The sequence below is a fragment of the Lepisosteus platostomus genome, chromosome 12 (assembly GCF_059453375.1).
Source record: "Lepisosteus platostomus isolate fLepPlt1 chromosome 12, fLepPlt1.hap1, whole genome shotgun sequence".
Classification (NCBI taxonomy): domain Eukaryota; kingdom Metazoa; phylum Chordata; class Actinopteri; order Semionotiformes; family Lepisosteidae; genus Lepisosteus; species Lepisosteus platostomus.
The window spans coordinates 22,440,170-22,464,542 of record NC_142622.1 but is presented as its reverse complement, the minus strand read 5'-3'; the positions used below and the strand labels follow the sequence as shown (position 1 = coordinate 22,464,542).

At 44.5% G+C, this 24,373-nt stretch overlaps 1 protein-coding gene across 4 annotated transcripts in view; it reads left to right on the top strand.

The window, feature by feature from the left end:
- The window catches only part of setd2 (SET domain containing 2, histone lysine methyltransferase), a 60,617-nt gene extending 42,402 nt beyond the window's left edge, over positions 1-18,215 (top strand). For all 4 annotated transcript variants that reach the window (XM_088601393.1, XM_088601394.1, XM_088601395.1 and 1 more), the window contains 8 exons: positions 479-689; positions 1,550-2,261; positions 3,032-3,148; positions 3,477-3,613; positions 7,386-7,497; positions 13,582-13,662; positions 15,132-15,233; positions 15,822-18,215. In XM_088601393.1, coding sequence (XP_088457519.1) covers positions 479-689; positions 1,550-2,261; positions 3,032-3,148; positions 3,477-3,613; positions 7,386-7,497; positions 13,582-13,662; positions 15,132-15,233; positions 15,822-15,983 — 1,634 coding nt within the window. In that variant the 3' untranslated portion in view covers positions 15,984-18,215. The remainder of the gene's footprint in view (positions 1-478; positions 690-1,549; positions 2,262-3,031; positions 3,149-3,476; positions 3,614-7,385; positions 7,498-13,581; positions 13,663-15,131; positions 15,234-15,821) is intronic.
- The last annotated feature ends 6,158 nt before the right edge of the window (positions 18,216-24,373 follow it).

Genomic DNA, 24,373 nt, shown 5'->3' with positions numbered 1-24,373 from the left:
ACCTCTTTTTCACCTTGTATCTGTGTTGCTCTTTGCACAAGATAACTTGTATTAAATTTTCATCGTGTCCACATTTTAGTCTTTAATGACCGAAATTGTAAACAGCTGTGCCTTGAACTCTACACAAACATCTTAACAGATGAGAGAGCCGGTGAAGATTTAGCTGTATCATTTTAGTGAGTTGCACAGTACTTATTAAAACTCTATAATAACATAGCTATCAGATTTTATTTAATGAATGTCAGTAGAAATGTGACTTATTACCATCCGTTTTTGCTTTGGGTGGGTAAGCCGTTTGTCAAAAGTGCTTTAAGTTATAATCACGTTGCTCTTTATTTGTTTCATTGCTTTCTGTCACGAACATATTAGTTGTGTAATAGTTTTCCCAGCCACGTAGCTGCTGTTGCTGTTCCTCCTCCTCCTCCGCAGCTCCCAGTTGGGATTGGTTTCAGTGAGATTTCCTCCCCCTGTCCTGCAGAGCGGAGTCGGGACGGCTCCAACGCGCGGGAGCCCCCGCTGACGCCCCGCACCCCTTCCAGCAGCCGTGAGCGGGACCGGGAGAGGGAAAGGGACCGAGAGAGGGAGCGGGACCGGGACAGGGACGGAGAGAGGACGCCGCGCAGCGCCGAGCGCCGCCGCCGCCGCTCCTCCCTCTCCCCCCCACCCTCTGCCTACGAGAGGAGCAGCCGGTGAGCGAGCTGGATAAGAGGGGCTGTGGGCTCCTCAAGAGTCCCCCCTCCAGAAGTCATCCTTAAACCGACAGTTTCTAAGCACTCAGAGCAGTTTCATGTTCATCACGCCAGCAAGAAGATGGTTTAACAATGACCTGCGAGATCTCCTTCACTGTGGCTAAGATGAGAGTTGACAATACCCAATTACCACCCATTAAAAGAGAAGGAGAGTGACCGGAGATTTCTGAATTAAGTAGATGGAGAGACAACCCTGTCCTTATCTTAGTCTTGTCTTCTAATATATCCAAACTTGGAAATCGTATAGCAACAGAATAATTAAAGCCTTAAGTACTGCATGTAGAAAACCATTCTTGCAGCCCGTAGATGGCACTATAGACTGGATTTTCTATTCAGTGATTTAGCACCACATTATTCCATTAATACTTTATTTCTGCAGCTTCATTTCCAACCAGTTACTAGTTTTAAAGAAAACACTTTGCTGTTTACAACTCTGATGGAGAAGGTTTTAATATGTTTGACAATTTTAGACATGCTCCTCCAGCCGGAGGATTCACTGTAATTGGAGGTGCAGTTCATTTCTCACTACAAGCCTGCACGCTCCTAATTTACAGAACTTGCTGTTTCACTGTGAGCTCCAAGGGCCCTTACCAGCTATTTCTCACCCTGCCTCAGAGGTGCTCTGGCATGCCAGGCTGCAGTCAGTTTAGGACAAGATGCAGACTTGGCCCTGCAACGTCTGGGCCAAAGACCTCAAGCCATGCTCTTAAAGGTGCTTGCTAAATGGTGTATTTTTGCATGACGTGTTGTCTTTTTAATGGCATTTGCAGACTGACCCCTGCACACCCCCCTATCCTCAGGTATGACCCCCCGAGCAGCAGTAAGAAGAAAGGCCGGACGAAAGAGAGGAACAAGCTGTCAACGGAAGAGCGCCGGAAGCTGTTTGAGCAGGAAGTGGCACAGCGAGAGGCCCAGAAACAACAACAACAGCAGCTCCACACGCTGGCTGTCAGCTCACCCATGACCTACGATCCCCTGAGCTACGCTTCCAGTCCGCACCCAGGGTTCATGGGATACCCACCTGGATATCCTATGCAGACATATGTGGACCCCACCAACCCCAACGCCGGCAAGGTGCTGCTGCCAACTCCTCCCGGCGAACCCCTCTGTGGCACCCTGCCTTATGAGCAGACACCCCCCCAGCCCCTGCTTTCTGAGCCTAGCCTGGCCTCTCCTTCCCCAGCCTCCCAGCCGCAGCCTGTCTCCGGCCAGCATGTGCCCACGCCTCTCGAGGTCTCTGGCACGCCGCAGTACGTGCAGCCCAGTGTGCCACAGGACCCCGCTGTGGCCGTTCTCTCTGTGCCAGCGCAGACCCCCAGTCCACAGGTGCAGGGCCAGCAGGGCTATGCCCTCTGGGATCCAAGCACTCAGCAGGCCCTTACAGTGCAGGCACAGCCCCAGCAGTACCAGACTGCCCAGCCCCAGACTGCCATCTACTACCAGGGCCAGCCGTGCCAGGCTGTGTACAGCATCACTACACCCTACCCCCAGCCCAGCCCTCCTGTCATCCAGGTAAGATTTCACCCATCTTACTGAATCCTCAGCATATTTATTAAATGTGATTTTCTATTATGTCACCTGACCTGTAATCGCCTTACCTGCAAAGGTGGATTGAAACAGTAACAGCAGAAGGAGGATATAAAATGCCTATCATATATTTGTGAGGGTATAAATAGTGCAGTTCAATACTGTTTGTTTTTCTTTTTTAGTGTCTCCATCCAAGTTGTAACGACACAATCAAAATCATTTACTTATCGTTTGACACTTAGGATTGTCACATGTGTTCATGGCAGTTTTTCACTAATCTAAGGCAGTAGGTAATTTGTGACGGAGCTCATGGGAGGCTGCCATGGTGACGTAACACCTCTAGGAAACCTAGACAGTATACAATTCTCCCATGGGAAGAGCAGAGCTGTGTAGCTCTGAGCCTATAAGCAACCATGACCCGCAAGAGCAGAGCTGCATCTGTCAAAAATGCAAGAGTTCTACTAATGTACACAAAAAAAGTGATACTGGAATAGAAGGCTACACAGTTAACCCATGAGTAATTACAAATGTCAGGTGTCCCATCAGTCCAATGCCTAATAATAGCACTCGTCATTATGAAGCGACAGTACAGCTTTTCTTTGACTTCATGCTGGGTATTGGCTGCAGTGGCTAACCATGCTCAGGCGTCCATGTATGTAGTAATCTTCAGGCTTATGCGCCAGAAGCATACAGATCACACTTTGGCTAACCTCTAATAATTGGTTCTCTTCTCTGCTCCTGCTTTTGCCCTGCAGAGCTATGCCCAACCTGCCACCAGCTATCTTCAGGGCCAGCAGGTCTATCACCAGCAAGGGATGGTATTGCAGCAGGCGGGTGTCACCACCATTGTCACGGCACAGACTGTCCAGCAGGTACGCCTTTGCAGTACTAAAACTGTTGATTTTCAGCATTGTGAATCGGCTGCAGACCTTTTCAAATAAACCAGAATCCAGCATTTATTATGAGGGATTGTGCAAATCCTAACACGTAGAACTGAAAAGGTATAAAATCCCCCTTTGGTAGCTTTCCTGCCTTGTCAGTGCAATCTGTTCCTAGAGTTTGCGGCTCTTAAAACCTAAAATGGATCAAGCTCCAGTATGTCTGACTTCCAGCCCTGAGTTTCCTTCCATGTCTCCTGCATTGCTTTCTTTGACATCCTGGAGTCTTTTCAAGTGTTCGCCTGGCTGTGCTCTTCGGCAGGAGCTGATGGTGTCGAACAGTCTGATGGACCTACCGCCGCCTTCGCCACCCAAACCCAAGACCATTGTCCTTCCACCCAACTGGAAAGCAGCACGTGACCCAGAGGGCAAGATCTACTACTACCATGTCATCACCAGGTAGAGCTGACTAAAACTCGTCTTCTCCCTCTCAAATGGGAGATTTATGTTTTTTTCACCTTACAGCGGCGTTGCAGCCGACAGAGTGACGTTTACCCACCAGGATCCTGAATTCATTTTTGGCCAGGGGCTCTTGTCTTTGTGGAGTTTGTCCGTTCTTGTTTCGTTTGTCTGGCGCACTCTGGTTATCCATGCCTTCCCAAGCCATGCACGTTAGGTTTGACTGGCTGTGCTAGTTTGTCCCACCTGGAATGTGGGAAAGAGGGCTGGTCTCCAGCATTATTGCCCCATTCCGTGGGCAGAGGGATCACAGTGTCCTGTATGTGTTTTATGAGGTTAGAAGGGTGGATGAAAACACCAGTCCACAGTTGCAGGGCACTCAGCAGGCCCCAACAGTGCAGGCATAACCCCAGACTGCCATTTCTCCAACACATACATTCAATATGTGATATCACCAGTATCAAGTGATGTGATGCAAATACAATTTCAATATCCGAGCAATAGGTTCCGGGACCAGCCGCAGTGAATGGCAAGTTTTTGCATGAGGTACCTTTTGTGAATTTTAATATTTTTTTGTGGTTTATAGCAGGGGTGGCTTACCCTTGTCTTTAAAGTACCATAGTCCTGCAAGTGTTTTAGCATTAATCCTTAATCAATTTCTAAACATTCAAAAAATGTTTTGACCATGTAAGCAGATGAAATGTTCAGTTCTTGTAGTTTCAATATTTCAAATGACGACAGCATCGCTCTGTAGCTCTGAAAGAGCACAGCAGGCCTTTTCTGGTTGAACTGAACTTCTTAACATGTATTCCAGGTCTTTACAAATTGATGAATTGAAGTTGCCCTTTCTTGAGTTGGCTTCTCTTGACTTGCAGAAGGAATGCTAAGTAAAAGATTGCTCGAACCAACAAGTGGAGTTTTTTAAACTACTTTTACATGATGTTAAGCTTAGCATTTTTGTTGCTGGGTTCAAGGGTTGGTCCTGTTTTCTAAGAAGAATTCAAGCTGCTTCAGTCAGATGGACCCTTATCAGTGACATATATCCACTTGATTCCCCTAATCTGTCTTTTAATCTGATTTCTTCTTGCAGACTGCATGCAGATCGTTTTATAGCCATCCCTAGTGTTAAATGTCATTTGAATAGCACATCATTGGCTTGTATCTCTTACAGTATCTGTTGTTTTTTTCCATATTCATAGCTGCTTTCAGTGCATTGTGTTCTAGGAATCCAGTTACTGTACCATTATACAAAAGCAGTAGTATCTTAAAGAAATCTGGTATGCAGGATCCCAGAAAGTTTTAAATGATCACCCTTGGAGTTATAGTTGTAATTCGAAGCCCGACAAGAAACTAAATCCTAATAAGTCTGAGTTGTTTCTGTTACAGTTGCTCGTTTTTATGATAGCAGGATTTGGTGTTATAGATTAATCTCTTCATCAATATATTAATGCTGAATTAGCTTAAAATGTGCTTGTCTGAGGGAGTGGGGCCTTATTATTGTTAGCAGAAACAAAGCTGGAGTAGCACAGAAAAGATAATCCTGACTGTCTGGAATCTGTCACGGTAGTGGTCGCTGTTGACATCTGCTCCCCGCTGGGCCTTGGCATCCTGTAAAGACCAGGTGCAGCTGCTGATGACGAACAGGTTCAATCTGGAGGACAGTGTCGGTTTGAAGAACTTCCATGTAACTTATGGACATGTTTGCGGCTCAAGATTCTGCCTCCAAGGATGCAGTTCATCAACGAAGTCAAACCGATGTAAACACTCCATAACTCGTTCATCGTTGGTTTTGTCTGCTCTCACTTTTGCATTCAGATCCCCCTTGATCAAAAGCATATGTTGTGGCCCCTTGGGGGCTACATACTTTACTTGTCATTAGTCAGTCCTTTTCATCCTCTGCCCCATTGGTAGGTACACAGAACTACAGAATGACGAAGTGACAATATTTGGAATCAAACCTTACTCTGATGATCCTATCAGAGTCACATTCTACGAGAGACTTGGCCTGGACTTTGATCATGATGATGGCTGCTTCACTCTACTGTCTGTGTAATCTTTTCATGAGGAAATGATAGCTGAGACAATGCTCATTACCTTGAATCATGAGCAGAGCCATCTGCTCTGGCCAATACCAAGAAGGCGCAAGTTGTCTCATAAATGATGTTGATGTTCCAAGTGCCGAGACGAACTGTCATTTTGAATCACGGGAATCTTTTTATAGCCTTGTGTCTCAGTTGTGAGCAGGAGGCTAAGCTGAGGAATCCTTCAAGAAATGGCTAAATCGATTCTGTGACTGATTCAACTCTACTAGTAATCAAATGCATATGGTGGCCCATTTGGTTTCTTCTTGTTTATATCTTTTATCCTCTCAGGATATTTTGTCAATTAACAGCAGCAAGCTAACAAGTATGCCACAGATCTGTGATGAAGTTGATGAAGGTAGCAGCCTGCCATTTTTGCTGTATCGTGTTTTGAGTCTGTCTCTGATAAAATTTCTCATGCAGGCTGCAGATGTCTCGCATCTGATTCTAATCTTCTCTGTAGGCTTCTTTCTCAGTGTTTGGAAGGGAACTCATTTAGACTCTAAAAGAATGCCAGTGTTTTAGGTGTCTGAATTTCCCCCTCTAAAAAGCTGATCAGTTGTGTCATCTTTTTGTTCGAATTTTATAGCGTGTTTATAGGCTAGCCAGAGATTTGAAGGCTGTTTAATCTTCAAAGGTTTGTTAAATGTTCACATAGTGGTGCAAGTTGCCTACCAGTTTTGCATTGGTTTAAGTCTATTTTGGAATTGCCCCCACACAGTAAAGTGGCATCATGCTAAGAATCAATTATGCTCTCCTGGCTCTTTAAATAGGTTTCTGTAAATGGGATTGGGTTAGCATGTTCTCCCTAGGTAACTCATCATTTGCTCCAAGAATATTTCTCTACTGCCTTTTAGTATTTAAGCCGTCTTAATCTGTTCTTTTACGTTTGATACTCCAAAGCGTTAGTTTTGAAAATAACTGAAAAACCAAATAAAAAACTCAAAATGTAAACTATCAAATCTTATGTCTATTAGAGATGTTTTATTATGCTGTGGCACAGAACAGCCCATGCAGTGTATTGCAGCTTTAGAGAAATGACGGAACTGAAATCATATTAGAGCAGATAATTAGGTATACGATAGGTTAGGTGTCTTGGTTAAAAAACATTTTTTTTCAAAATTTGTCGTCCGACATGATTGGCTATCAGTATTTAATCAATTTCATCAATTGATGAAATTAATCAATTTCCCTGCGGGATTAATAAAGTCTTATCTATCTTTCTATTTGTGGATGAAACCAGAGTCTCATTGTCAGTGCAGGGAATGGAGACTTACCAGCAGATGATGGTTCAGTATGCCCATCCAAAGGCCAGGAAAAAGTGTTTAAATCAACCATTGAATCAATCTAGGCTATTGAAGTCCCCTACCTTAGGAAGAATGAAAACTTGGAGCTCTCTTGTCCCCTTGGAAAACACAAATGCCTCTGTTTGTCCCACACCTCCCTTGTCCTAATCAACCGTCTGCCACTATGAGCACAGTAACCCTGCCACTAAGTGCTGCTGGTCAGTGTGACCTGTTTAGGAAAAAAGGGTGTTTCTGTGCTACTAAACGTCTACTGTAAGTCTAAACGTCCTTCTGTTAATCTCTACTTTTTTTAGTCACAGTTGGTTGCTCTTTACTCACTGCAGTGTTGCCTTAGTATTGATGTGAGGCACTGGTGTAATTTTGTTCTTGTATTGCCCCCCGTAGGCAGACGCAGTGGGATCCCCCCTGCTGGGAGGGCGGCAGCGATGATGCCAGTGTGGATCATGAAGCCGAGATGGACCTGGGGACGCCTACTTACGATGAAAACCCCACTAAGGTAACCCTTGCCCTCGTTTGAAAGAATGTAGAGAAGCTCCTTTCTCGCTGGCAGGTTTTGTGTTTTGGTCCTTCGTATTAATTAGCTAAATTTTGGATGACCTTAGTTTTATAACGTTTGCGTGGTGATAATGTGTGCTGCATTATTTACCAATCTGACATAGATATCAAGTTTAGCATATTACTGCAGTTCAACAGTGTATTTGTTTCAGACAGATTAACTAATTTCTCGAAACCAGTTCTGGCTTGCAGGCTGAGACCCCTTGTTAATTTTGTACAATACCTGCTCTGTGAATCCATTCTAGAAACATTAGGTCACCTCAGAGAAATGAGGTGAAGTGCATCTCCTTCTAAAGGAAACGACAGGCCCTGAGGACGTGGTTTTCCTTTGGGACTTTCTGTTCGATTGCTACAGCGTTGCTCTCCTGTAGGTTCTGTTTTCTTCACAGCTCTTCTCTCCCGGTTGCAAGGAAACAAGTTGTGCTAAATATGACTTTTATTACTTCAGTTCTTATGAGCTGCAGACTTCTGCTCTGGGTGCTGAATTTTGCACAGATGGAGTTGACATTAAAATTTTAAGTATCGGGTTCTTCCAGGTCAGATCCCATGTCAGAACAGCCTTACAACTTTGAACTAAAAAACACATTTGTCTATAATTGATTTTCTCATCTAAAAGATTGGCATAAAAATTGTCATAACTCCTGTCAAAAAATTGTTTTTAAACTCCTTGTGATGTTGATGTTCATGTCATAAGGCATGAACATCAACGTCCTGCAATTTTCTTCAACGGAAATTACATTTTTTTTACTTCTTGGGTTGAAACTTGCACTTCTGCCTGTGAAATAGACCGTGGTGGTAAGTTGAGCCTCAGCTGGACAGACCTGGGAGGCCCAAATGGGTTGTGACAGTGCCCTGGGAACACCTGGCAGATGCCGCCATATGGGATGAGTTCAATTCCCACATCCAGAAAAGTTTCTCCTCTGTAGCTGGGGGCATTGAGTCTGAATGGACCTTGTGCAAGACCGCAGTTGCTGGCTGCAGTGGCCAGAAAGTGGTCGGTGACTGTTTTGGTGGGTATCCTAGGACCCGCTGGTGGACACCAATAGTGAGGCAAGCCATCAGGGCTTCCACGCATTGCTTGCATGGGGCATCTGGATCTGGCAGAGAGGTACCTACAGGCCAAGAGGGCTTTAGCTGCAGTGCTCGCTGAAGCGTAGGCCTGATATGACAGGAGTTCAAAGAAGCAATGGAGGTTGGCTTAGGGGGTGTTGCAGCAAACCATTTGATGGTTCAGGAAGGGAAAAGTTGACCTTGACTGGGAATATCATTGGGAGGTGGAAGGAGTGCTTAGAGGAATTACTGAATCCGATGGACATGCCTTCCTTTCAGGAGACAGTCTGGTGGATCTGGGTCCATTTCTGTCGCTGAGGTCAATGCAGTGAACTGTAGTGGTGGAGCTGCAGGCGTGGATGAGATCTGGCCAGAAATGCTGAAGGCACTGGATGTTGTTGGGGTGTTGGCCTTTACACACCTCTGGAAGGTGGGGACAGTACCTCTGCATTGACAGACTGGGGTTGTGGTCCCCATTTAAAAAAAAAAACAGTGAACCAGAGATGTGTTCCTACTACAGAGGGATCGCACTCGTCAGCCTCCCCAGGAAAGTCTTGCCAGGGTGCTGGAAAGGAGAGCCCATCAGATAGCCAAGCCTCAACTACATGAGGAGCAAAGTGGATTCTGTCCTGTCCCTTGAACAGCAGATCAACTCTTTACCCTTGCACCGATTTTTGAGGGGACATGGGAGTTTGCCTTCCCTGTGCACACTTGTTGTGTGGATTTGGAGATTGCTTACGCCCATGTACCCAGCGATATCTTGTCAGAGGTGAAGCGGGAGTATGGGGTGCTGGGGCTACTGCTGCGTGCCATTTCGTCCCTGTATTTACACAGCTGTGATCTTCATGGAAGGATATCAAGGTGCAACCATGTTCCCACTGGAGTGTATCAAGTTTGGGGATGTGAGGGTTGCATCTCGGTTGTTTATGTATGTTATTGTTCACTTTGCCTCATCTGACTGTGATCTCTGCCACACACTGGAGAGGTTCACAGCTGGTTGTGGCATGGTCAGATGAGGGTCAGTACCTCCAAATCTGAGGTCATGGTTCTCGACTGGAAAAGAGTGGTTATCGCTCTCAAGGTGAGAGGAGAAGAGCTGCCCCAAGTGGAGGAGTTTAAGTACCTGGGGGTCCTGTTCACAAGTGAGGGCAGAGGGGATCATGAGATTGACCAGAGGATCGGTGCAGTGGCGGCAGTCATGGTGACGCTGTGGTGGTGGAAGTGGGAGCTGAGTTTTAAGACAATGAAGAAAGAAATTGCAGGTCCAAGCAGCAGAAGTGAGGTTTCTTTGTTGGGTGCTGTGCTTACTCTCTGTGACAGGGTGAGGAGCGGGAAGGTCTTGGAGTAGAGTCGCAGCTCCTCCAGATCGAGGGGAGCCATTCGAGGTGGCTCGGGCATCTGCTGATGATGCCCCCTGGGTGGCTCCCACTAGAGATGTACCAGGCATGATGTACTAGGAAGAGACCTCAGGACGCACTGGTGGGATTATATCTCTCTGGGAACATCTGGGAATCCTCTAGGAGGAGCTGGAGACTGTTGCTGGGGAAAGGGAAATTGGGCTGAACGAAGCAGAAAATGATGATGAAGTAGCAGTGGTAGCAAGGTCATTCATCTACAAGATTATGCTGTGGTCAGGTAATGAATATTAAGTTCTGTATCTGGAATAACTTTCAGAACAGAAATTAATTGATAAAAGGAACATTTAGGCAACAATAGGGATAAGTGGTACCCTTCCTTTTTTTTACCTCTCTTTTTATGTATATCTTCACTGGGGGCATGGTCTGTTGGACAAAGCAGAAAAATAAAGTTTGTATAAAAACCTGCAGCTAGGGACCTCAAAGTGGAGTGGAGCTGTAAACTAGGCATTTCTCCGACTCTGGTTCTCAGGGCTCAGTTTGTTGCACAGCCTTGTGGACCATCCAGATGCTGCACATACAGTTCGTGATGATGGCAGCATGTGGTATGTCTCACGTCTGTAGTTAATCAGTGGTAGAAATGTTGACAAGGTTTCAAAATTGATTGCAAACGTCTGCTCCAGAGACTTTTTTTTTCCACTTTGTCCTACAGAGGCATGTGAATAGGGTGTTGGCATCTATTTTGAGGGTACTCAGTATATTCTTCACAGAAGACTGAGGGGGAACCCCTCTGTGTCCCAGTTGTTGCTGTCTGTTTAGGCTTCAGTTCAGAAAGTCAGATGGCCAGAGCGCAGCCCAAGGTCTAGTTATATGAACAAAAGTTAGCAGATGAAATGTATTTCCTTGCTCTGGGTGTTTGTATAGTCTTTCCTTTTTTTGGAGGGTTAGGGTTACATGTGGAACTTTAAAATTCAAAGTGTAACTCAAATTGGAGATATATTTATAATAATAAGGAGAATACCTTATTAATGATGTTATTTTGTGATGCAAGACATACAATAACAGTCGAGTCATAGCTTATTGAAGGGGAGAAGTGTCTCATTCTTGGATTAGTTTCAATTCTGTGAAACCCACTAAATTTGGCAGCAGTTAGCCAGTTAGGGGGTCTCTTGATTACCCTCAAGGTCCTTTTCCTCACCCCTCTCTCGTGCCCTAAGGTCCCTTTCTCTGCATTGTTTTTTTTTTTCTCTGCATGTTTCTTCAGGGTACAGTAGATCCACAAGATTTATGACAAAGGCCTCTTTTGTCTTGTGAATAGTTGTCAGAATAATTGAAAGCAAAGCTTGGATTTGTCAAAACAAAATGCCAACATGACTTGAACGACATACAGAAGCCCCCCCCTCCTTTCCCTTCATATTTCCCACTTGAGCCAGGGTCATCGGCGCAGAGGGCGTCGGCGTGTTTCACCCTGGTGTGTCGGGGGGCAAGTGGGATTGTCTCTGAAGCTTGCGTATCACTCAGTCACAGAGATGCTGCCTTTCAAGCCCCTTGATTTATCACCATGCTGTGGTCAGTCCAAACTCGGCAAGTTTCATTCCTGTTTTAAAATGTCTCCCAGCTCCTTCGACAGCTGCAGTGGCCCCAGCGAGGCGGTGGAGCGCAGGGTGTTTTATTGGTGTGTGTGTGTCTGTCGCAGACATTTTTTTTTTTTGCCCCGTGTTTGATGATAATTAAGACCAGAGCAGTCAGTTGGGTATTTGAGCAGAAAAACAAATGTCATTCATTTATTGGTGGTTTCATTAAAATATGTAACAATCTTTGTTTTAAAATTATCAAAAGCTTTTTAGAGAAAAGAGGGCTCTGGTATTTTTTAAGCATCCTGTCTGCTAATCGGCACAGATCATGATGTCATGGGCAATTTTTTACAGATGTGCTCTTGCAAAAGCCCCTGCCAGCCCAAAGCATTGTACAAAATAAAGGGGCTTTTTCTTTTTTTTTTCTCCTGGGTCACATTCATTCTGTTCTGATCCTCTCTCCCTTATCTCTCTGTCCCTAAGCCCCCTTACCTTTCTCTTTCACCCAGATCCCAGTATCTCTTTCAGTGAATAAAAAGCAAACGTGACAGGACTCTTACACAATGAAACTACATAACAGGGAAGAATCTCAAGCAAACTAATACAAAATAGCCACTTCTTGGTGGGTATATATAGTGCATCAATAAAAACATTTATACAGTAGCTCATTTGTAATATGAGCTCAATCCAAGAGTTACACATCCACACCTGATATCTGGGCATGTTCTTTCATTGTTTGGTAGCCTTTTTAAAAACTGCGAGTCCAATCTAGTGTGTCGATGCAGCGTGCTGTTTTTTCTGTGCGGAATTTGAAACCTGCGGGGACAAGAGAGCATTCTGGCTACAGATCTGTGCTGTCTCTGTCTTTAATTAACAGTCCTGCTTGAAAGAGGGCAGAGTCAGCCCTGGGTTTTATTGCTGTTGTTCTGTTCTGGAGCACTGTCCGTCTCCCAGAGTCTGTGGAGCTCTGTCTCTTCACGGCACACTGCTGCCAGCACAGGCACTGTTGCAGTGTGCTGTACAAACCAGCTGCAGTTCGAACAGCTGTCCTGTAGGGCCAGCTCCACATTAACCTCACACTAACTCTCTCGGAGTCGGTTCTCGTCTTTATCAGTGCCTCCCAATCCATTAAACTGCCCGGGTCCATAATTTTCTTTAATTGTCACTTAGACTCAGAAGGCTTCATGCTGTTTCTTTGTAGGACACGAAGTACTGGCTTGTCCAGACACCTTTTTCTAGCAGCCAGATGTGGAACTGAGCTTTGCTCTCCTCGCGGCCCCTCTTTTCCTCGGTCCGTTAGCACAGAGCTACACTCCGCCTCCCTTCTCCGAGGCGGCCTGGTGTTTCTCGTTAGGAGGGGCTAACAAAATAAACGAGGATTCTCCGCTCGCAAGCCCGAAATGATTTTGCGATACGAGTTGAATTGTCTGAACTCGTATCTTTGAATTGTAATAACGTCTTGGTATTGCTAACTGTGTCCGATTGAGCGTTCGGAAATGCCTGCCGTAATCTACCCAGTGAACACTCCAGTTTATAAATGGAATTTCTGTGGTACTGCGATCTTTTAATATCGATGAGGTTTTCCTGGCCTGCAGCAGAAACGAAGATGTTTGCTGCTCCAGCAATGGCTGTTTGCAGTGTACAGCCTTGTAATTGTAAAACAAGACAATCACGAAACAGCGGTTGTTCTCTTCTCTTTGTTCAGAAGTCGGGTTTCGTTGGTATTTTCGAGGGCTGCAAATTACAGACTGCTGGAAGCAAGGCAAATATTTAAAGCTTATGGCATTTGTGGTTTGTTTCTTTTCCTTGACATTTTTTTTTCTTAAACGTGACTGGAAAGTATAGCTATTGTGTACAAGTTGCAATTAAACTCTCCTTTTATATGCTCAAGCCTTTCGTTTCTGAGTGGTGTCCCAACTTGGCGTTAATTTCCTCCCTGTGGTGAAATTTGGTGAAGAGAGCGTTAGAGGAATTCACATGTTTTTACATATCCTGAAGAGGAGTTGCTGTTGTTTTTTGTAAAATGTGGTTTTGTTTGTTTCTCAGTTTTCCACGAAGGCCAAGACAGCCGAGGCTGACACTTCCAGTGAGCTGGCGAAGAAGAGTAAAGAGGTGTTTCGGAAGGAAGTAAGTCCTCCTCCCCAGTAAACTTCAAGATGCACGTAGGAAATGTCACAAAGAGGGGGAAAGTGTTCGGCTCGATTTGTTGCAGTCAGCTCACTGATCTGAAAAACTCATTTTGCCAGTTGATGAACCCAGGGAATCCCTTTTATAGATAGGGCTGGGTAAATGTTCCAGACACCCTTACCCTAAACTGTGTAAAGGAATGTGTTTAATTTCTCCTCTTCCTTGGGTACTTATTTCCATGATGACTCCTTTACTGCAGAGCCTTGGAACTGATCCCTGCTGCTCCAGTGCATGTCAGACAATTGCTCTCTGCCAGCTCAGGGCCGATTACCAGACTAGGAGGGCCTGCCAGCTATATAACACTAAAGATCTGGGCAGTGCTGCGGAGGGGCTTTGGAGTAACTTGCAGAATTGGCCATGTAGCCTGGGGGCCTGCTGTATCAGTGAAGCCCCCTGTTTACTCCACTACTAGCGTGCACGCTGCCGACAAGGACCTGGAGGCTTGGGTAGAAAGTGGCACTTACAGGGCAAAGAGGGTTGTGGAGCCTTGGAACAAATTAGTCCGATGTTTTTTAAAGTATTCTCTGGGGATCTTCAGGAAACAGCTGGAGACAATCCTTGGATCAGTGCCTTACAAGTGGCAAGATGTACAAGCTCCTCCTAATGGTCTCCTCTTATCTTTGGCCATTCTTTAGTTCTTCATGTAACTGATTGCTTTTGAAATTAACATGCTGTTTTTTTTTAAAACTGGTTATATAGGAACAAACTGAAGAAAAGGTTTTAGACTGTGATTTAAGATAGATGGACAGTCTTCAAATACAACATTTTTTAGCTGAGGGTGATGAAACCCCTGATGCCCCCAGTCTGTGCTAATGAGGGTGTTACCCACCATAGTGCAGTGTTCTCTGGTTGTGTATAGCATATCTGTTGTATTCTCCGCTGTACTACTAGTTTACGACAAAACCACAGTGATTTAACAGGCATCCGTTACATTTTCCAACATGAAGGTAGGCGTTTTGAGAAATATATTCCAACTAGAACATTTATTGGATCCGAAGGGATAGTAATTTAGAGGTTTTCCTATTTCCTGAAATTAAAAAAATAACCTCTTTGGACGTAGATCTAATACGTTTGTCGTAGTTCACTTATGCGTCTCTTTTTAAAACTGTTTTTTTTTTATCTGTACTGGCAATAGCTAATTATGTTATATTAAAATAAACATGGGTAACAGCAATGCCCAGATGATAAAATGGGGGAGAGTATTACTCGAAAATCATGATGGGGCATCTATAGTCAAAAAGCTAAACTTGGCCACACCACAGAGTTTATAAAAGCACACAAAGCACGTCTAAAATTGGTGAAAGTTTTTTCTGGTGGTGTTTGTGGGATTCTGTTGGGGATGCTGACTGTTCTACCATGCAACAGTTTCTCTTTGCCCCTTTCCCTGATTTGTTTTCACTCGAATCCAGATGTCGCAGTTCATCGTGCAGTGCCTGAACCCCTACAGAAAGCCAGACTGCAAGCTGGGCCGCATCAGCAACACCGATGACTTCAAACACTTGGCAAGAAAGGTAAGGTCCTGGGTGTGGAATACACACACACACAGAGACCAGAAATTCAACGAGTGTTTGGAACACAGAATTGGCATATTTCCTTTGGTGTGCTGTTCACTGCAAGGGGTCTGGGTGGAATTGCGCTTAATTTGAGCAAACTAAAAATGTGAACGGCAAAAAAAAGCTTTTTTACTGCAATTTGGCTGATAATATCTACACTTGCATTACTTTAAATGGGGCAGTTTTTTGCTTTCCCACCTTAACTCTCTGGAGACTTGTATGTGTAAACCAGCCTATGTTGCATTGTGAAATTGTATTTGTTCTTGAGATGCATCAAAAACATTAAAAAAACCATAACAAATATCTGGCTGAACAGGCCATATCATTTTTGGGTATCTGGTCCTAGTGAAGAATAACTGGGAACTGTCCTCATCAGGGTCTTCTACCTGGAAGATATTTTATAGCCTCAGTTTCTTCCTTGAGAGAAGCTTAAACTGTTTTTTGCCGAGCAGATCATTTAGAAGTCAGTCCCTGTGCCTTCAATGCCCAGCAGGCGTGTGATAGTGGTTCGCAGTGATCATGCTGTGATGCCTGTGTGTTTTGCAGCTGACGCATGGCGTGATGAACAAGGAGCTGAAGTCCTGTAAGAACCCCGAAGACCTGGAGTGCAACGAGAATGTGAAGCACAAAACCAAGGAGTACATCAAGAAGTACATGCAAAAATTCGGGCCCGTCTACCGGCCGAAAGAGGACCCCGAGGTTGACTAGCATTTCCCTGCCGTGCTCGTCCAGAGACTCTCGCCGCGAGGAGGCTAGGACAGGAAAGCACAGGGCCGCGCGATGTGGGGGTGGGATAGGGGCATCTGACCTGCTCATTTGTACCCCCCACTGCCTAACGGAGTGCAGTCGCCACTTTCCTGGGGCGCACACAAGGGCTGCGGTCTTCCCCAGCGGAGCGGGGAGAGGGTACGGCGCCGGATATTCCTGTAGCTCCGGACCGTGTGCCAGGATAACGGGTAGGACACCTTCCCCACCCCTCCGAAAAGCCTCCAGTTGTTCTTGCAGTCCGAGAGAGAGATGGAGAGACCCACCGTTCGCCCCGTTCTCCCCACAGCTACCCCACACCTCCCCTATGAGTATGCTGCACTCTGCCTCCCCGAATTATGTGGGCCCCGGTTTGGTTTCAGAGAACCAGGGTGTTTTCCGTGACGGGCTCGCCCTGATTAACTCATTTTTTTAAAAAAAATATTTTTTAATCTAAAAAAAAATCTGACTTTACATGTCTCACACTGCTGTAGTGTGTCAGGAGATTTTTTGTAAGTTTTTTTTTAAACTGTGAATATAGAGGTCCTGCGTCACAAAGCAGGGATAACACTTTTTACAGACTTACAGACAACACTCATGTACAGCCTTTCGTTCGTGTTTGTGGCCAGATTCTTCTCCCCTTTCTCCTCACTGGGCTGCCATCAGCACCAGGACCCTGATGGAGATGGCAGCCTGTGAAAACTTGATTGACAGCTTGACATTAGCTATGCTGACTGATAGTTTACTGTGCCAGTAACATGCCAGTTACCACCTTCTGACCATTAGAACCCCCTAAGCTCTTTGTAGACAGTACCTCCTGATCCAGGGCTGGAAATTGCATGGCAGATCAGCTGTACTCCATTGTTTTCTCTTTCCCATCTTTTCCCAAATTCTTCAATAATATTTTAGCCCTGTCATTTTTTTAAATTCTCTCCAGTGATTTCTTGCTGTGTCCTTTATGAAATGTAATAAAGGATAACAAAAGACCATTCACTTTTGTGACTAGGGCGGTGTTTGTTTTTTGGGTGTTACGAGGTGGAATTTAATGCAGTTGTTTAAAGCCTACAATGATCAGTGCAGTCAGTGTTTTCTCTCGTACATTCTGTTGCGTAGCATAACGATGCAGTGATTTCCACTTCCGGCCCTAGGAAACCTTCTATGTCTCCAATCTCTTCACTCCCTAGGAGAGTAAAAAATGCACCAGTGTTTATATTAACTACGCCTTCAGATTGCACTGTACATAGATCAGTTGTACTGTTAACGGGGACTAGGGATGTAATTCTGAGTGTGTGGATTGAGCATGTACAGTAACCCCCTTCCATTTTGGCGTCGGGCATCAGCAATTGGGAAGCCAAGCTGAAGAAGGAATGGTGGGCGATTCGTTTTTATGTCTGGCCTAAAAATCATGTCTTCTGCCTCTTGCCGTTCTGTTTGTCGTCAGATCCTCAGTCACGCACAAAAACAGAGGTGGCACTTTGGCTTTTTACTGACTGTCGAAACAAAACGTGCATATTGTAACTAGAATTCTTAACATTTGAGGAGCATTACAACTGAAAGTGTGCAATCGTGCTTTGTTTGAGGGGGAGGTAATTGAAATAGGTTCCGGCATATGAAATGAATTACTGTCAGCACCAGCTGTGGGGACTAAGCTTGGCTTTCGCCTTGTTCCGCTGTCTCTTTGTCTGCCCTTCCTTGCCCCTCCCATGCTGTTCAGTTGGGCCCTCTCCGCTCTCTCCATTAGCTTTTAATTGCATTAAATTTCTCAACACCTGTATTATAGTGCTTTAACATATATGTGAATATATTGATAAATTCTTTTTTTTTTTGAATGTTGAGAATGTTTAAAAATCCACGATCATTTGTAAAAGACTGTTGTTCCATGTTTTAATATGTAAATATATAATAAAACCAGGAAATAGCTCATGGAAATGTGGCAAGGAGGCTAGCAGAATATTCTGAATGCGTCCCGCAGAACCTCTCGGGAGCTCCTGTACCATTCACACAAGGTTACAGTATTTTATTGATAATCACTGCTTTTTCGTCATTTTAGTTCTGTTCCTATTTTTACTGATAAACCTGGATTTCTATGTAAAAAGGGGGCCTCGCCACCACTCCTCTGTAATTACAGTGCGAGGACATTGTCATACTGAGTGTAAAACATTTTAAAAGAAAATAAACCTTTTTTGTAAAAATTTACATTTCCTTTCCGTCTTTTTCTGGGGTTGTGTTACCATAGGTGTGGTGAAAGTACTCTTACAGATGTAGAAGAGGGATTTTGCTGTCCATACTAATTGCACCTGCTGAAACCATGTACATCAAGGGAAGCACTGTATAAATGACATCAAGATAGGCATGGGTCTGTTGGTGCTGATGGGGGTAATGCAGAAGTTGGTAACACAGCACCAAGTCTGTCTTCACCACTGCAAGGGACCACGATTAGAACATCACCTGGCAAGAGTACTGAGAACCGGGAATTAATATGAGTATTAATCAATATTAATAAGTGTTTGTATGTGAAACAGGAATGCGGAATTAACCATCGGGGATATCTAAAGGCAGAGACGAAGTGGTAGACGTGGCTAATTTTATCAGAACAGCTTTTAGAAAGAGTGTCTGTTTCCAGGCTTCCCAAACAACCAAGATAGGCTATGAAAAACAGGTAAGGGAAATATTCCCTAGAGCAATCATAATGGGGTGTGCTTTTAGGTTTACTTTGTACCAGCAGAGAGACCAAAACAATGGAATTTATGGAAAACATGCTTAAAAGAATGAAACAAAGGTGAAGAAAAGCAAAAAAGAAAGAAATGCCTGTGAAATTAGTACAGAGAATGGCGACAGTTCGAAGACATTCTGCTTGAAGCACAGAATAGATTTATTCCAAAATTAAGCAAATCTAATTCAGGAAGAAGTGGCTCAAATTAGAGGAATAATAGAAATGACTTCATCAAAAGTGTTATAATGAACTGCAAGCACAGGTAAAAGGCTGAGAGAGAAGAATAATGGAATAGAAGCTATTTTTTTCACTATTGCAACAGCAATGGAATTGTAAAGTCTTGCATAAAAATGTGAAACCTGGTGACGAAAGACTTGGAATTGGATTTAGGATACAAGTTTGGGCAAACATCAGGCAATTGGCATTTAACATGCAGGTAGCAAACCAAAAGCTATTGTAAGCTAAAAAGATATCTTGCAAGAAAGTTTGAAGAGGTTACCTGTGAAAAAGGCTTTGCCTGTTGACCTTTTTGTCTTCAAGTTGTGCAATTTATATCCAGGGATGTTAGAATTATACAACCTAATGCTAAAATCACATTGAGAATATTCTGTGCAGTTTTTGTCACCAACTTAAAAACAACATTGCTGCTCTGGATTCAGTCCAGGGCAGAGCAACCAGATACATTTTGGAGCTTAAAGGAATGCTCTTCTCTGAGAGGCTAAAATAATTCAATCTTTCTGGTACTGAACAGCAAAAGCTACGAGGAGACCAGATCTAGTATTGGAAATCCTCAAAGGCGTGACAAAATAACCCAGAATCCTTTTGAGTTCGAATTGAATCAAATCACAGGACACTAATACAAGCTAAGGGCAATTGCATTTAATACTCAGAGCAGGAATCCCGATCTTACACACATGCTAGCCGACGTCTAATTTCTATTTGGGGTGTATGTGATACGTGTCAGTCATTAAAGTATTGAATGGTATTTGTAATTGGTGTTAATCCTGTATGACTTTCCCTTCGGTCAGGTGTATTCCACTCTGCAGAAGTTTAAAAAGGTCAACATTCATCTCTTCCTCAGGTTTTGGAAATGTATCAAGGTGCTTAGACAAACATAATGGAGTAAGCTCATCAGCAAATTCGGGAGAGACCTCAGTTATGCGTGGTGTTTGAAGGTTTTGGAATTGAAATATGGGGATGTCTGAGTTGAGAATAGGGTAACCGAAAAGTGAAAGCGAGCGTCTCCATTAAGTGTCAAATGAGTTGTGGAGATTACGAGCTCAAAACTGAAACCCAGCAGAGCCTGAGGCTGGGATCCAATGAGAATTCCCTTCCTCTTTCTACGGTCAGGCAGGACTGGCTGCTACAGATTCTTGGAACTTTGCATCGCATTGCATGACATCCCTGTCCCCCCCCCTCACCCCACCCCCCGGATTCTCTGACTTCCCCCCCCTGCCCTTCCAGACCACAGCGGACCACTCCTGTCACCACACCCAGGGGGCTGCGTGACGGCCTGCTCAACAGTACAGGCTCTGACGGCCAGCATGGGCTCGTTTATTAGTGGAGAAAATGACTTAACGAAAGAGACTTCATGAAAAAAGTAAATTAAAAACATCTTAAAAGAGAAAGGAACACCATGTACAGTATCCTTTTATATTTTAGCCCTATTTTAATCATGCAGAATACCACATAATAAATTTCTCATTACTCCTCTCTGCTCGTCCGAAGCTTACGAGCTTAGGCGTGAAAGTACTGACTGTACTTTTTAGATGTTTCTTAGCTGTGCACTTAAAGCTTTTAGAATGCATGGAGCAGCACCAGAAATGTTACTCCAAGCTTCTGTTTCTAAGATAATGTTTTTTTGGGATGGATGAAACATTTTTGGGGTTTTTATGAAACGTGACTTGCACCAACACGAAAGGACTTCATCAGTAAGAGAGCTGATAGACACGGGTGATGACGTGAGTTAACCTTGTTGAATATCAGGTCTGGTGAAATTCCGGTTTTAAAATATGCAGAAAGAAACAGGTGTGCCCTGATAAGGAGAGCAGAGCCTTCATGCCGTCAGTATGATGACCAGCAGCCACATCACCCTGCAACTCACAACTGGCAGCCCACTGAAGCTACGCGGGTGTAAGCCTGGTCAGTACCTGGATGAGAGACCTCCTGGGAAAAACTAAGGTTGCTGCTGGAAGAGGTGTTAGTGGAGCCGGCAGGGGGCGCTCACCCTACGGTCCGTGTGGGTCCTAATGCCCCAGTATAGTGATGGGGACACTATACTGTAAACAGGCGCAGTCCTTCGGATGAGACGTAAAACCGAGGTCCTGACTCTCTGTGGTCATTAAAAATCCCAGGGCGTTTCTCGAAAAGAGTAGTAGTGTAACCCCGGCGTCCTGGCCAAATTTCCCATTGGCCCTTACCAATCATGGCCTCCTAATAATCCCCATCTATGAATTGGCTACATTACTCTGCTCTCCTCCCCACTGATAGCTGATGTGTGGTGAGCGTTCTGGCGCACTATGGCTGCCGTCGCATCATCCAGGTGGATGCTGCACATTGGTGGTGGTGGAGGGGAGTCCCCATTACTTGTAAAGTGCTTTGGGTGGAGTGTTCAGAAAAGCGCTATGTAAGTGTAAGCAATTATTATTATTATTATGACAGGGGCAGCATTAAATTAGTCACTCCTCTTCTGGAGAGTCCTAAATCTCTATCCTGGCAAGATGTTCTAGCCAAACAATCCGTCAATGACAAGCCACAATCTGGGATAACCAGTCACGACACCTTACCGAGATAAACATCACAATTACCATTGGCTTATACTGAGCCAGATAGGTGAGTTGACAACATCCTAATTTGCAATAATGCCCAAGCCAATTAATATTACACAGAAGGCGAAACAGAAAAGTAAATCTGCGAACAAATAGAGCTGGGTATAAAAGCACTGTGGTGTTAGCAAGTGCAAGTGTCAACCTTGTGGGAAGACTTACTCCTACCACAGAAAACGCCCTCAGAAATGACAGTAGTTTCAATTTACTCTGCGGGCTAACCAGTCTTGTGCAGCATCACATTGAAATGACCTGCCTCCAGTAGTCAGACGTATCCATCCATTTTCTCTCTGCTTAGGGCGCAAGACAGGATACACCCTAGACAGGACACCAGTCCATCACAGGCAATACACCGATATAGACAAGCACACACTCACAACAGGGCCACCTTTTAAAGAAAGCTGCTTAACCTACCAGTGTGTCTACCAGTCTGTGGGAGGATCATGGAGCACCCAGAAGAACCCCACGCAAATACAGGGAGAACATACAAACTCGGAGAGCACCCCAGGTTGGGATCTGAGCCCAGAGCCCCAGTGAGGAGTCAGCAATGGTCTGAGGTATGACCTTGTAGAATGGTACTGTGAACTGCAATGCATTAGAGATAGAATGGTGTTTTCCTGTTAAATATCTGTGAATTATTTTAAACCAGTGAGGTGTTTATCATGTTTAGCATGCAGAGAAGACTTCTCAATCAGAGAATAAAGGTCACAGTCAGGAGTGCGATAGGGAGCACCTGTGATGTGTTCTATGGCAGAATGGTATAAGAGAGATTTAGGAAACCAGGGTCCTAGAGTGTTTATTCCTGGATTTAATTCCATTTCAGAGTTTAATTTATTAAATCAGTTAGTGGATATGATGTCCATTCAGTGTGTTCTACAGGTCTTGAAATGCAGGAATCTGGTACACGAAGATGCTTACCGCTGCCTACCTCCATGTTGCCTAGGACAGGCTTAGAGACCATTCGTTCAGCCAACTCACCATAGTCCAAGATAAAGAAATTGCTCTATTGTAAGCCCAGAGCAGGGTCTCCAGCCCTAGTCCTGGAGAGCTCCAGTTCAGCCAGTTTCTAAAGGCCTTGAACAATTTAACTATGATCAGAGATCATCTGCCTGTCCTTTTTCCATTTCATCCAGTTCAGGGTCATTGGGTCAATGGGGGGGCCAGAGCCAATCTTGGCAAGCAACGGACTCGAGGCAGAGTAGTCGCTGGATGTGACATCAGCCAATCACAGGACACACACAAACATGCACACATACAAGGGCCAGCTTTCAGAGAAGCTGATTAACCATAATCGTGCCACCCGTTCAAAGAGCATTAGATCAAAAATCTGAAAATCCTTCAACCCTCATGGGAAGGAACACTCACTCTCAGTGAAACATTCCTTGCTTAATTGATCAACTGCAATGAGTGTGCCTAATCTTGATATAACAGGTGATTCAGGTGACCTATAAGAATGACTCTTCAGGAACAGGGCTGAACTAGAGGAATATGCAAAACCCATTTTGTTGAAATAAAGCAAATGACTTTAGCTTCTAATTTACCCTTGTGTTTTGCAGCTAGAGCACTGTCAAGCCAGATACCCAAGGATGTATAAAATAGGACTTAGTTCAGCTTTGGTTTCTAAGGGTCATGGTGTGAGCACGAGTGTGCTGTCATTACAGAACTGTTAACGAGTGATGGCAACGTTAACGAGTTAACGAGTGATGGCAACTTGACTGCATGGCCCTACATTGATCATGTTCTGAGACTCTTTGAGCTCATTCTGATGACACAATATTCCAGCAGCACAATGCCTGTCCTCATCGCGCTTGAGTCCCAGCTATTTTATGCTCCTCATAACTTTAATGTGAATTTAATGCAATTATGAGATATTTTTAAATTTGCTCAGTTCAGTGCTAATCTCTTCAGCATGCGCTGAGCTGGAACTCCTGACTGACTCATTGAATCCAGAGCAGCAATATCTTTTCTGTAACATTGTGAGCAAAATTGTCCAGAATATTGTTAAACGAGTTCTGCATGCATTGTACAATATTATTATTACATTCCTTGATTTCATTTCTAACCTACGCTAACACCCTAGTAGCGTCTTCAAGCTGTATTTTACATTTTCTAGCTCATTGTTTTTCTACAGATTGGTTCAGATTTTTTGCCGGGTGCTGTCCCCGATTCCAAATTGATTGTGTATATAATGATGAAGGAAATTATGGGTAAAACAATAATTTTAACAAAGCGTCTGGAGGTCATTTACAGTTCTTTCTGGAGGATCACACTTGCTGTTTCCTATAATAATAATAATAATAATTGCTTACACTTATATAGCGCTTTTCTGGACACTCCACTCAAAGCGCTTTACAGGTAATGGGGACTCCCCTCCACCACCAATGTGTAGCATCCACCTGGATGATGCGACGGCAGCCATAGTGCGCCAGAACGCTCACCACACATCAGCTATCAGTGGGGAGGAGAGCAGAGTAATGTAGCCAATTCATAGAGGGGGATTATTAGGAGGCCATGATTAGTAAGGGCCAATTGGAAATTTTGGCCAGGACACCGGGGTACACCCCTACTCTTTTCGAGAAGCGCCCTGGGATTTTTAATGACCACAGAGAGTCAGGACCTCGGTTTTACGTCTCATCCGAAGGACGGCGCCTGTTTACAGTATAGTGTCCCCATCACTATACTGGGGCATTAGGACCCACATGGACCACAGGGTGAGCGCCCCCTGCTGGCCCCACTAACACCTCTTCCAGCAGCAACCTTAGTCTTTCCCAGGAGGTCTCCCATCCAGGTACTGACCAGGCTCACACCTGCTTAGC